At 44.8% G+C, this 14,472-nt stretch overlaps 1 protein-coding gene across 1 annotated transcript in view; it reads left to right on the forward strand.

Annotated features, from left to right (window-relative positions):
• Positions 1–14,472, forward strand: part of LOC104124491 (metalloprotease TIKI1) — a 74,791-nt gene that overhangs the window by 35,375 nt on the left and 24,944 nt on the right. Inside the window, exons 3-4 of the mRNA XM_009636832.1 lie at positions 11,791–11,937; positions 14,126–14,300. Of these exons, the coding sequence (XP_009635127.1) occupies positions 11,791–11,937; positions 14,126–14,300 (322 nt within the window). The remainder of the gene's footprint in view (positions 1–11,790; positions 11,938–14,125; positions 14,301–14,472) is intronic.

The raw sequence follows: 14,472 nt of genomic DNA on the forward strand, positions 1-14,472 counted from the left end.
GAAATGTTGTTCTGAGGGATGGTGATTTCATTCCTTGTTTTATGTCACAAACAAGTGTTATTCTATGTAACGTTCCCTAACTAAATGTTTGTTTCATGTGAATTTACTTTTCAATGCCAAGGATGTTTAACAAGATAGTAAGCATGACATGTTCTGAACAGAAAATCTCTGTTATTTGTGTTTAGCTGTATTTAATCATGAATGGTGTAGAGCCTGAAGAACTGGCATCATTGAGAGCAATTCACGTCTGGTATTGGTTGATGAGTGGTTTTGGATGAGTGTTCTTAGGGCAATGTCTGGGAAGATTCCTACACCAGCAGGGCTTTTGTGGGCTTTTCTTTCAAGCTGAAGTATTGCTGAGTCGGGAAAATTACGGAAAAAGTAATATTGACATTTGTCTGTCTTCAGTGAATTCCCTGTCCTGCTTATACGTAAGGAGGCAAAAAAACCCTAAGATGAGCTTGAGTAAAAAAGCAAGCTAATGTCCCTGGGAAGAGAGTAGAAAAGAAGGGGAGGTTTGGAGCTAGGGTTGCTTTGAAGGGTGAATGAGCACAAATTTGGAAACAGAATCATGATAAGGTGTGGTGGAAAAACACACCGACGTAAGGATGCGTTGTGTATTGTGGCATACTGGTGTGTGTAGTCTTTGAGCAGGGCTGTGTTGAGCTGCCATTGAGCTGCGACATGAGCTAGTCCAGTGAGGCCCTTCATGTTAATGCCTGTGCTGAAAGAGTCTTGCTTCTGTCCCTGTTTGGGGATCATGCATTGCAGATGTGTATGACCAGATGTCCTGTTCTTAGGAGGTAACTTTGTCTCAAGAATTGTTTCTAGTTAGAAGGGTTAAGGATGAAGACTGATCAGAAATACCAACAGGGCAGCATTTTTTCCAGGATGATAAAATGAGGAATTTGTAGGAGTTCATGAATTATAAGAGATTGGTTTTTTTGTCTGTTGGATTTTGAAACAAGTTTCTTAATGCCAATTTTATTTTCCTTCTATATGAGTTTGGGGGTAGCATTTTAATCCTTTCAGATATATGAATGTTTAAAAAAAAACCTGTAGGAGCTTTATGGTGGGGGATATGTCGTGTATTTGAAGGGATGGATAGCTTCTTTTTGTTATCTATTCTGTGTCACAATCCAGAGTGAGGTAATCTCTGAGCTTTTATCCTTAATCCAGTGTCACACTGCATAGACACATGGCTTGTGGACCCGCATCTCACATATTAACTGAGGAGAGATGAGCATAACTAATTCCTATAGCCGTTGCCTGACATAGAGAAGATGCACATTAGTAACAATGTGTAAATGTGTAATGATGCAGATATTTGGGGTGCATAGTAGTAATGAAGCTTAACCCAAAACTTTGCATATGGTGTGTTCTCATTCAAAATTGTTTTCAGACTAAGCTTTTGGAGTGCAAGTCTCACATCTGTGCTGTACAGGCCTTCTTGAGGGTTTGTTGTCCAAAAAATGGAATTAAATTACTTGGGAGTCCCTGGGAAGGATCCTGTCAGTCTAAAATTACAGCTTGTCAGAACTTACCCAATTTAGGAAGGATGAACAGTTCAGCCACTTGAACTTTGTTGGCCTGATTGCCTGCTTATTGTTTTGTTTCTGTCACAGTTTTAGCAGATATTCACCAAGCAACTGCTCTTGTACAATAGTGTTTGTCTGTTATTTCCAAAACAGGATTTGGAGAAGGATGATTCACATCCCATTACACCTTTAAAGCCTTTGCACAACTCTGAGTGCACCAAAGCTTTTTGCCTTGGTGGTGAAAGTTACAGAACTTAAGCCAACATATTCTTGCATTTTTCCATGCATGGAGTTGCTGGTTGAGTTGCTACCAGTTGCATTGCAGCTTTTCCACATAACTTCTGAAAAAGCATTGCCCTCCCTAGCCCAGGAAAACTACCTATGTGTTCCCTTCCAAGGCCAAAGTATGACATGCCCATGAGATAAATCTTGCCATGCTTTGTTCTTGTTTTACCACCGCATTTCATCACACCCCAGAGCCTTCCTGCTTATCTTAGGCCATCTTAATCTTACCAGGCAGACTTTTGTAATCCTGGTGACTTATGAAAATTATGAGCTCTTGGCAGATACCTCCACTTTTCTCAGCGGTCCTTGGGCAAATGTTTATCCAGGACACTTACCCTGTCAGTCAGTGTGCGTGACCATGTGCTGGAACTGCTGTGGGGAGGGTGACCTGCCCTGGCCTTTAACAAAGTGATTTAACTATCTAGGCCTCAAAAGAAGTTTAGTTCATTGTTGGGACTTCTGTCCATCCTGTTCATAGAGGTGATAAAGAAATCTCTGTTCAGTTGGTCCAAAGGGTATGAATTCAGAGATGCTCCATGGCTTTACTGCCTGACAAAATCTTGAGATAATTTTTCTTCTGACGCTTTTTGTTCCAATCCATTCCAAGTGACAGTGTTGGTAGATGCCTATTACAAAGCTACTGCAATCTAATTTGAGCTAACATCCTTCTGACTTCATATTTTTATGAACTGCAGTTACTTTTTGATGATTTAACATCTTTTTTTAAAATGTAGTCAGCAGTCAGGAAGGAAAATAATAAAGGCCTGTTGTACAGCAGGTAAGTCATGGGTTTAGCAGGGGAAATAAGTACCCTTTCTTCTGGCTTTGGATGGATTGAAACTGGCACAGGTTAATATCTTCTATACTTTGAGAGCAATAGTTTACCTGATCTGTGAGATTTCTTGCACAGTCACTTAATATTCCTGAAGGGTCCTTGTTGGCATGCAGCAATCCCTTTCAAGACCAGAACTGAAAAGACGAAAAAAACCCAAACAAACCCAAAACAAAAAATCCAGATACTTTTTAACAATAAACATCCTATCTTTCAGAAGTGCCAAACATCCAGCAGTTCCCTGATTGCCTTGGCAGCAAGTGGGTTTTCATGGGTCTGAAAATCAGAGTATTTTAGATTTTGCCCCAAAGGCAGCTTGGTGTGTTGGCTAAAGTGGGACCACTGGTCATGTCCCAGTGTGTACAGCCAAAGAGGTGGTGGGAGGTGCGACCTGGCAGTGGAGCCAGCTGGCTCACTGCAAGAACATCTTCTCAGGGGATTTGCACAGCACAGCTGGTGGCTTGCAAATTCATACCCCACCTTGGGATACACAGTGAGCTTGGGAGCTCACAGTTACTGTGAAAAGCACAGCTTTAGGCCTCTGTTTCACTATCTAAAAATTTTGTCAGCTATTACTCTTTTGCACTGAGAACTTCCAGCCTCTGATCTGCGTGAAACCAGCTAGGGACCATTTCAGCAGTTCCTGTTTGAGGTTTTTCTTGGCAAGTCTACCACTAATATAAACTCTGCCTTTCACCCCTGTACCTTGAAAAGGTCATCTTGCCCTGCTGTGCTCCATTTGGAAGCCAGAAGCTTCTGTTAAAGATGCTCTAGGTTGCTTTTGACATCAACACAGGTTCAAAGTTGTTGTTCTGTTTGGAACAGCAGCCAGAGTCCTGGCCTAATTGTTCTGTTGAGTGGAAAAATGTTTTATCAATGCTGAGTGTTTTATACAGAACATGCTTTCCTAGCTGGCAGAACGTCAAGAAAACCCAAAGTATCTAGCTGCTTGGTTACCAGAAAGCATACAATAACTGTCTGAGCTTGTTCATCACATTGCAAGGCTAGATTGTTTACTCTAATAATTTTATAGTCTGGATTTGCTCATGCTCACATGAATTATGCAAGTAATGTACATCAATTTTACAGAAAGAGAGGGAAGCACTCAAGCCAATGAAAAGTTCCTGTTCTGAATTATTCCATTCCACAAAAAAAGGTGCCCAAGAACTGATGAGAGTTGTTTCAAACCTCAGTGTTCTGCATTTCTGAGATATGCTACTTCTAGCAATCTTCCAAATCATTGTCAAGTTTAGTCCTAAGCTATGCATGGCCTGTGCTAGAGAGGACAAGTGAAAATATAGTGAATGCAGACAGGAGGGGAACTGTAATACTTTTTCTTTCATCTAGCAGCACTCCAAAGAGCAGCTGTGGTTGACTGAAAGAAAAATGGAGGCCAAATCCTAGGGTATCAATACTAAATGAATTTAGTTTCACTGATTGCGTTTTAGGAAGATAAAAAGTAGTGCTAAGTGTTGCCGTTGAAGTTGTGGAGATAGGTTGGGCTTTGGCTGTGTTATTAGCTAACTCCTTCAAGTGGCACACACAGTGATGTCTTCATCATTTCTACATTTTTTACATAATTTCTACTGTTTGGAAAGCCAATTTTTTTTCTTTCTAAGGGAATTTTCCTGTAAAGTTGTTTAAAAGTAAAAAAAAAAAAAAGTTTGCTTTGTTAACCTCAGTTTTAGTTTTGCTTCCACTAAATTTAAGAGTATCCAGTGGAAAAGAAAGAAGAGGAGGTGTACTAAAGCAACTCCTATTTTAGTAGAAGGGTTTTTTTTAAAAAAAAAGCAAGACAAAGAAACAAAACATTAATGCAGGTGTTGATTTTTAAAAGTATAGCCAGTGTCACCTCAAGGAACACTAGTTTCAGATTTTTTGCTTTGCAACTCTGTTATTCTTTTAATGCAGTTTTGAGATGGCTGTATTAAATGTCTTGCAAAATAAATAACCATGAAAAAAAAAGAAACCCTTGCTACTAGCATACTCGTTAGACAGTCCTGTAAAAAAATTTGGCATACCCTAAGAGAAATCTGGATTGCTAGTAATTCTTTTTCTTTTGATTAATTGTTCCTGAGTCTGATCTTGGCCTTAGTTTAGGAGCTACGTGGCAATGCTAATCCAAAACAAGCTGGACATTGCTAACTGAAGAAATACTGAGTAGGAGACAGGCAGGAATTCTATATGTAATGTGTCCATATTTTTGCTTTGAACTTTGGTTCAGGACTGTAGAATCCTGAAAATTATACAAAGGGCTAGTCCCTTGTTCTGTTTCATGAGGTAAAAATGTATCTGATGAAGGTTTGATTTGCAAAGGTTTTAAAACCAAACTTTGCTAAAGTTTACAAAATCCTTAACAAAGATGGAATTAAAAAAAAAAAAAGTTTAATCATTCTCTAGTAACATGCAAACATGCCTTACTAGTTCATTTCCAGCACAGAGCGAAGATTTTCTACACAAGGATAAACTTCATGAAAGCTTGAGGCATTCTCGCAGCATGAGGAGGAGCCCCAGTGAGCACTTGGAGAGTTCTCAGGGATCAGGTGCATCAGCAGACTCATAGACACACTATTAGCACTATAGAAAGACGGGAGCAAGTCCCAGCAAGGTTGTGCAGGGGTCTCACTGTGAACAGCAAGCTGACCTGTGAAGTGGGAACAATCTATTCCACTGCTGGTCTTATTCCACATTGAGCACATAGTGGGGTATTTATTTCTCCTGCTGTCAGTGGAAAGATAAAAGCCTGTAAATCAGTGTAAATTACTCAGACAAAAGGCTATGTATTAATGCAGTCTTTTACAAGTACGTGAGCTGGACTTCTAGCAGCTCACTGTAACTGTAAGCAGTAAGCTGTAAGCAGTGTTCCTCTGATTCAGCATTATCTACCATCCTCCTGCATCAAGAGGAGGATGATAAATTCATTCACCGCTTTGGAAGTACCTGATTGGAAGTCCCTTGTTTTTATAGCTCCTAGATGGAGAAATGTTGGCTTGTGTAAATCTCTATAGATCTATAAAAAAATCTGTACAGATAAAATCTATATAAATATCAGATAACAACCAAAACCTTCAGAGCATCTTTTTGTTCAATTCTGGAAGAATCTGCAATAATCTGGCAGATATAATGGGCCGGGGCGAGTTTCTTGTCAGCAGATCAGAGACCGAATTCTTCACTGGCATTACCTCTGCCAGCATCTTCGGGTCTGATTTGAGGCAGAGAGTCATCGAAGTGCCTTGGATGATCATGCTAGAGAAAAGGTGCTCCTTCTGCTTGCCATGCTAGCCTTTGAGAACAAAAGCCATAAACAAAACCAAGCCCATGGGAAACATGTCGCTCATAGGCAACCTAGAATAGTTTCAATTTCTTTTTTGTTTCAGAGACTTGTTTTACTGTTTATTCTCTTGTCCTCTGGGTGAGTCCCTCAGATAACCTGTCTCTACTAGTCACCTGAATCCAGTCTTTCTCACAAAAGTGGTCCAGGTTTGGGGAGTTGCTTCCTTTTTCTTTCTTCTTTACAAAAGCTTGTTGCAGGGGCCACAGGAAGCGTCTCATCTGGTCCAACAGCCCTGAAAGTGACTTAGGCTCCTCTGAAGGCTGTAGATGATGGGTTAAACCTCCTTTGGCCCCTGCCAAAATCAGACTACTTCCGCCTCTGTGTGCAGCCTGGTGTTTTCAGGGATCCTCATGGCAGGTGGGTTCAGGTTTCCAGGCTTTGGGAAGGCCAGTCCCAACTTTCTGCCTTGAAGGCAGCTGGGGCATGGGCAGCAGACATCTAAGGAGTTGTGTCACATTGGAGTGAGGAATCCCGCTTTCTTCTCAGCACTTGGCCTGCTGGACCATTACCATGACAAAGGAGGATTATTGACTTTCATAGTCATGATGCCTTTGATTTGAGGCTCACTTTGATTTGGGCAGTAGTGTTCACTGGCCCAGAGAAGCAATGGTCTCCTCCAGGTGAAGAGCAAGGAAAGAAACGCTTTTGAGAAGGAGGAGGAAGAGGGAAAGAATTGGCTGAAGAGGCTGGATGGAAGCTGTAATGGATGCAGTTAGTCGCTGGGAAGGGCCCAAAAGCAGCCCACGATTCCTTAAGACAATTAAAAGCAAATTGTCCGGCTGAGCGATCCCAGAGCAAGGAAGATGCTACCTCAGACTATAATTCAAGGGGCTGAATGGCCCTCAAAAACTGAGAGCGGAGAAAAAAAAAACAGAAGATGAGGCAAATGATGGAACAGATGTGAGCGCTTTTGTTGGGAAGACTTGGAGGCTAGCGGGATGGCGATAGGCTAATTTGAGGCACATAATGCCAGGTTCCTTTCATATGCAGAACAGCACTTTGATCCAGTGTGGATGAAAGTGCTGAAAAGTGGAGAGGATGGCAGGGGGTCTTTTGTCTTTGACAAAAAAGGCATCTGCCGGGCTCTAACCCCCTTTTCCCCACCCCCTTAGCCTAGCAGGCCACTCCAACAATGCTAGCAAAGGGGACAAGTGTCTCCTGACAGCTGAAGAAATCTCCAGGAGGAGAATGAGGCTTGCAGCAATATGTATACCAGAGAGCTTAATCGATTTTTTCCACAGTACAAAAAGGGAGAGGGTTGCGGGAAGACAGAGAGATCACAGTGGAAATGGGAGGTGGGAGGAAAAAAATCCCTTTCTAATAAACTTGTTACTTTTGTTCTCTGAATACATCTTTTCAGGAGAAGCTTTGATGCTAGTATGAATATACTTAATGGAGCAGAGTAGGGTAGAGTTGCTGGGGGGGGATGTGGAGTGATTTCTGTGGAATCCAACACAGGAAAGATTTTCGAATTAGTAAACCACAGTGCAATGCAAGAGATACCTGGAAGACAGATGCATACTTTCTGTATCACTTGCTGGAGGAGCTCAGCACAGCACAAATTCTTGGTTTTGCTTTACAAGAAAAATTGAAAATTTCTTTTCTACTTCCCTTCTGTTGTCTTCTTAACTCCTTGGACTTACTGGAAGTGAAAGGACTGCAGGATTGAATGGAGAGCTGGGAAGGCAAGCAGTATTTGTGCCAAGCAAATATAGCAGTTGCAGATCATCTGCTGATCTCATCCCTGCTTCTCATGCTCTGTCGACTTCCTTCAGCTTTTCACATCTGGTAAACAAGACTGAGATGCAATCCTCAGAGTTTGGTGGCTGTGGTCTTCCTTAAGTGTCACTTTGCACCTAGTCTAATGTTTTCTTTGAGAAATAATGACAGATAAGAGTTATCAACCTCTGAGCAAGACCCACCTCAGCAAATTAAATCCTTTAAGAACAGTAGGTTAACGAATCTTCCTTCTCTTGAGATCTTGACAGTGTTTATCCATTACTATTTACCGAAGATAACCTTCTCACCAGGGCGCAGCTTGAAGCAACACCTGGTACTGCAGACAGCTCCTCCCTCTTCACCCCCACACCCCTCTTCTTTTTGCCAGGGAGTTACACTTCCCCCAGGGAGGCTGTGCAAAGCCTGATGACATGAGTTACCCTAACTCACTAGGGAGGGCTAATTGTCAAGGACATTGATGCTCTTTTGGTTTCTGCCCATTTGTCATATCTTGACTTCTCTTGCCCCCACTGCTTGGACTGTGGTTAAAAACGGTGCAGAAGGACTTGGGCTGCTGCTGCTGTCATCAAAGGAGGTGAGACCACCTCTGTCTGTCCCTCACAATGCCAAGGTGAAAGTCCCCCTTCTGGGTGGGCTTCAGGTGTGACTTCTCTCTTAGGTGCTATGCACAGTGATAGGATGCAGGTATAGATCCAAATGGGGAAAGATATTGCTCATGGGGAAGTCTGACTTAGCAGGGAACAGCCCTCTGTAGTCCTCCATGGCAAAGACAAACAGCCAATGCAGTGCCACGCAAACCCACTGACCGGGCTGTGAGGTCCATTGGCAGCCTGCTGGATCCTCCAACCCCAAGCACTTGTGGTCAGGATGGGGTGTAGGAGTCTTGGCCAGTGAGCTTGGACACTTTGTTCTTCGAGGTGAAACGTGAACCATCTGTTTGTGAAGGGTCTTAGATGCTTCCCCAGCTGGGCAGGCAAGCCCTTCAGGTGCTTTCTTCACATGTCCAGTATCAAGTCTCCCACCTCCACACCCAGAAAGATGTACTCTTAGCAAAGACCAGAGAGCTGCCAAAGCTACCTCACCACTACAGCTTTGTGTCATGCCAGCAATAAGTTTAGAAATATGAGAGGAGGGGGGTGAGTTGCCTCTATTCCTGTGTAAATGTGTGCAGTAATCCTCCATAACTGCAGGTAGTCATTCTGGTTTTAAACTGAGACAGATTTATTTAGCTCTTTGCTAGTTTCTTATGGTCAGTAGGTGGGCATGAGGAAGGAAGATGCCTGTGTGGCTCGACCTGGCCGCTACAGTCCAGGCCAGGTCTGTTTGGAGGAGAGTGAATTTGTTTCACCTGAAGTACACTGCAAGGGAGGAGGGAAGATATGTGTGTGGAGCAGAAGGTAGCATGCAGAGCAGGCAACAGCAGGAGTGCAGGCTGTGGGAGTACAGCAGAGAGAGGAAGGTTTGCTTTGTTCTCACGTCTCACCCAGCAGGATGGTGTTTTCTCCACAGAAGCCCGTTACCCTCCACTGGTTTGTGTTTGGATGAAAATCAAACAGTAGAGATTGCAAAACCTCTTTGATGTGCTTACTCTACGTTGAGGCAGAGCTACCTAATCAGCTCAGGGTATCTGCTGCAGGTCTTATTCCTGCTCTGTGGACAGGGACTGTCTGTCATTGTTTCAGCAGCTGCAGAGTATAGAAAGGGACGTATTGCTTTAATGGTAAATTGTCCAAGTGGATGCTGCTATGGTAGTCAAATAACTTACAAAATAAGCCATTCCCATGGAAGTGCTTTTGGCTGGACTGCTTGTACATACAAGATTTTCCTGGCATGACCTAGCAGTCCTGGCTGTAGAAACCCCACATTTTCAGCATGGATTTGGCTTGTCTCTCAATGAATCTCATCTGGTCATTAACATCCATTAGGGCTTTTCTGTGTGGGAAGTGAAGCCAAACAAATGGAAAACGATGGCTTCAGAGTGCAATAAACCCCAGCCTGCATGCAAACTTTTGTTCAGACATGAAGTGGTTTCAATTTGTTTTGGTTTAATTTACTTCCAAATTAAACAGAGGTCCTTTGCAAGATGGCCACTGGATGGTTTGATGCAACTTTCCTGACTGTCTACCTGCAGGTATTCTTTTAATCAGGTGCAATTTGTACCAACAAAGTGAATTCTTGCCTTTTTTAAAAACTTGAGATGGAAGTGAATGTTGCTATTCATGAACACCCTTCCAGAACTAATGCTAAATTATAGAATCATAGAATGTTTAGGGTTGGAAGGGACCACTAGTGGTCATCTAGTCCAACCCCCAACTTATGCGCTTTCATATTTGGTTAAATACAGTGGTTTGGATCCAGGTGGGCAGCTCTTGCTGTAGTGGGGACAGCATGATTTCAAGTTTGGTGGGACCTGCACTTTTCTGTATGAGACCGATTGTTGTGCTGGGGGAGGGCAAACTGCACTTGTTTGTTCCCACATTTGCCCTGTCCTGTAATCCCAAGATCTGGTTCAATAATCTCAGTACATTAAGCATACGCTTACTCATGTGTGAGTTTCATGGTGTTGGTGAATACCTCCAGCTCCAGAGTGCTTTTGATGAAATATCCAGAAGGAGTTAATTACACAGAGCCCTCATCAGGCTGCAGAGAGTCACCAGAGCTTGGAAAATAACCCTCCCAAGAGTAACTTTTGAAATGTGTTTCAAGACCTCAGCAATTTCTCTCAGCTAACTTCCTTTGGAAATAAATTATAAGCCATTAGGTAGTAGGAAGGCTTGTTAGAGTTGTCGAGTCTTGGTGTGCAAACCAGCGGTAGCTTCAATAAGCTCTGTGTTCAGGAGCAATGGCAGAGTTTTACTTGCCACATGCTGATAGAGAGCTGCTGTCTGCGCGGGTGAGTAACCAGCTCCACGCCCTGCCGGCGTGCCCATTGGCATCTCGTGCTCAGCCTGGGGGCTTTCTGCCCCAAGTCCTTCCTCAGCTCCCTGCCTTTTCGGGGCTTGGTGACTGCCCGCTGCAGCAGCTGGAGCAGCCAGGGAGAGGTACACAGGTGCTGCATCATCTGTTTGGCTCCAGAGGCCCCTGTCAAGTGTTGCTCCAAACTGCTCTCTTGTGCCTTTTCCGTGGTGGTCATCCTCACTCGATGCTCGTTGCCCTAGGTGGAGGCAGCTGGAACAGCAGCACGCTCTGGGTCAGGCCACCGCCCTGGGAGAGCCATGCTGTGCTGTAGGTGGGGAAGGAGCAACACCTGGAGGAGACCTCTGCTGATCTTCTCCCTTTCTGGTCAAGGGAGAGGCTCCCTGGGGGTAGGAGCTGTGGCAGCCATGCTGGTTCAGCTTGAGGCAAAGGGAATGGGAGTGTTTGCGTTCCCAGGTGAGAGCCGAGGAAGAGGAGGGAGCGGGGCCAGTGGCAGCCCCTGTGCCTGCAAGGGCAGTCAGCTGAGGGAGAGTGCTGGGCCACTGTGGGGCCACTGCCCTCAGACTTTGGTTGCAGGGAGAATGGCCGCCTGCGTCCCCCAGCAGCCACCATCCTTCCCTGGCCTGCTCCAGAGAGCCATTCCTGCCTGAAATAAATGGTGTGTGTGGGAGGAGGAGACACAAAGCCCGAAACAACAGTGTTAATGTTCCTTGCAGATGAGGAAGAAAGGGCAAACAAGGAGAAGCCATGCTTAATTTAGGTAGGTGGCTGAGGAGCTGTGGGGATAGGAGCCCATCAGGCCTTAGGGCGCTATGGTGTTCTGGCAAACTGTCATCTAGGGGAGCAAGATTGCCCCTATTTCAGTCTGCCCCTTTGTATCTTCTGTATTAATCTTGTCACGGGCAAAACCTCCTGGAGTTACGTGTGGAGAGTCAGTTCCCTATGAGCAGGCTTCTGGGACCTGAGGTGTGAGTACCTGCAGACCCGGAGGAGGCACGGGTTGGCAACGTGCGGACTGGCGCGCTTGGAGTGGGAGCAGCTTCAGAGAGCCCTTGGTGGGCGGCTGCATGTCTGTGACCTTCTCAAGGGGCGAGACGAGAACTCACCAGGAACTCTGTCTTTTCCTCCCTCTCCCCCTCCCTCAGGTGGTCTTTGCTTTGAATCAGACTCTCTTGCAGCAGGAGAGCCTCCGAGCAGGCAGTTTCCAGATCCCCTATACGACAGAAGACCTTATCAAGCATTACAACTGTGGGGACCTCAGCTCCATCATCTTCAACCATGACACTTCTCAAGTGAGTCTTGCCACCACAGCCCTTGTACTACGCACATGTCCCCATAGCGCTAACCCCTGTCTCACTCACACTCATCTCTCCTCAGGCAGGCCCTTTGCAGGCGAGGGCCGAGAGCACGTCACTGGCTCCCTGGTGTGTCCGCTTTCCTGCACCTCCTGTCCCAGGAGTCTGCTCCACCTCACCCCTGTCTTGCTGCACGCAAGCAATGAAGGCGCACCTGGCTTTCCTTTTTGGGCGAGTGCTGTGTTTGCTTTAGTGTCAAAGCTCTATGAGTTAATCCTTTATTTTCTTAAGGATCCTGTGGAATTATGCTAGCTTAGGTATGAGCGAACTTAGCGCCAACAGAGAGCAGCAGGCTTTTTTGTGCAAATAGCGACAGAGAAATGCACTTGTGACTTGGACGCTTGTGTAAGGCTGGGCAAGTTGCAAGCTTTTTAATGTCGCCTTTCAATATGATTGTGTACTGTGGGCAAGGTCCAAAGAAGAGAAATGGAGTGAAACAAAGAAAAGATAGATTTAGACTGAATATTAAGAAAAAGAAAACCTTCTGAGGCCTCACAGACTTGGTTTATGGAGATGGTTTCCTAAGCAGCACAGTGGAATGCAATGCTCTGATCTTCAGACCACGAGAAAATGCCCAGCAGGGACCAATTTGGCCTGTTTGGGCTGTTAGATTAGCTAACCTCAGACTGAGACATCAGGCCTCTCTATTCTTGTCCATGAGGTACTGCCTGGCAATTCGTTCACATCAGTGAAAACATAGGCTCTAGCCTCGCAGTGCTGAACAAGTGGGTGTTGGTACCTGGGCTTTCCCTGCTGAGTAACCATGTTCTTACGTTCTTTTGATATATACAGTGCAGTGCTGCAGAGCTGGAAATACTGTCATACTAACCCTTGCTTCTTCGGTACTGAGCTTTCCGTGTGTGTTGTTACCTTCCTCTCCTGCACACCCTTCAGCCTGCAGGTGCAGGCAAGCTGTTCTTTAACACTGCTTAGCTCTTACACACAGTACACTTCATTCATAGATTTCAAAGGGCTTTTCAAAGGAGGCCAGCACTGTAAGAGCATACAGATGCTGCATCACTATTCTGCTGAGGTGTCACAGACTGCAGACAGATGGCGTTGCCTTGAGATCCTTGGGGAGAACATCTCTTGCTGAGACATGCCTGTCTCTGAGAGAGAAAGTGCCCTTTAGTTACACGAGAGTCTCCACTGCAGGGCACTCCCCCTTCACAGCAGAGCTGAGTTGTAATAGCCTGCAACACTATCAGCTTACATTTTTAAGCAGAACTACTCTGCAAGTTGTATTTGACCCTGTGCTTGCCCAGTAGATAATCCACTGTGGGCTAAGAACCCTTTGGAAACAGTTGGTATCAGTCTGAGTGGCTCCAGAGCTGCAGCCTTGCAAGGGAAAGCACCTGGCTTAGTGGCTCTGCCCCTAGAAACCACCACTTGCAGACCCTTTCCTTAGCAGTTCCTGCAGACACAGCGCCCAAAGCTGCTTCTCAAGAACTCAGGGTGGTTGCAACTCCAGACCCCCGTTTCTCTCCACTAGCAAGCGGTCAGGATAGTGTGTAGCCACAGCTGTCCTGGGGACTCCAGGGGAGGAAGCCGGCATTTTAAAAGGTACCTTGAGGACAGGGGAACTGGAGGTGGTAATACTTCCTCTCCTGACAAAATCTGGACCTCTTTCTTTTGGAAAGTTTGGGGATGTTTTTGTTAACTAGTTCAAATTACACAGTTATTCTTTGATGGCCTGGGGGGTCTGATACCAGTCAAACTCTCTCAGAAGAGTGTAATTATCATTATAGTCATATGTCATACCTATGGCAATTTAGAGAAGAGGTATGTAGCAAAAGATAGCCAGGGGCAAATATTTACTTTCTTCAGCCAAGCAATCAGGATTTACAATCTGTGATGTGGCAAACAGAGTATTTGTTGACTTTGCATCAAAAAAAAAAATCAGCTGGCTGGCTTATGAAATGATAATGTTGAGAGAAATGAAGCACTATGGATTACTAGAAGTACGCTGAGTCATTTTTTAGTTTTCTTTGGGTTTGTCCTACCGGATGTGCCTTGAGAGACATGGCAATTGCCACGTTCAATGACGGAGCAAAATGCCTGTGCATGATGGCTGCCTGTGAAATAAATGCCCCTTTCATGAAGACATTTTTTTTTTCTACTGTAGGTCCCAAATTTCATTAATGCTACACTTCCAGCCCATGAACGCATTACTGCCCAAGAGATAGACAGCTACTTCCGTCAGGAGCTCATCTACAAGCGAAATGAGCGAATGGGCAGGAGGGTGAAGGACCTGCTGGAAGAGTACCCAGACAAGAGTTTCTTCTTTGCATTTGGAGCTGGTATGTGATTGAGGTGCCCTTCAGCCTGGACACATTCTTCCCACATCCGTTAGAAGCTTTTTACAAATGCTTGCTTCAGTTTAAAGAAGGGTCAGTACTTTTACCATGGTGGATGCAAAACACAGCTGTGCCCCGATAGTTGTACCCTAGTAGGAAAACTTTTTCAGTGTAG

Source organism: Egretta garzetta, unplaced genomic scaffold, assembly GCF_000687185.1.
Source record: "Egretta garzetta isolate BGI_Z169 unplaced genomic scaffold, ASM68718v1 scaffold604, whole genome shotgun sequence".
Classification (NCBI taxonomy): domain Eukaryota; kingdom Metazoa; phylum Chordata; class Aves; order Pelecaniformes; family Ardeidae; genus Egretta; species Egretta garzetta.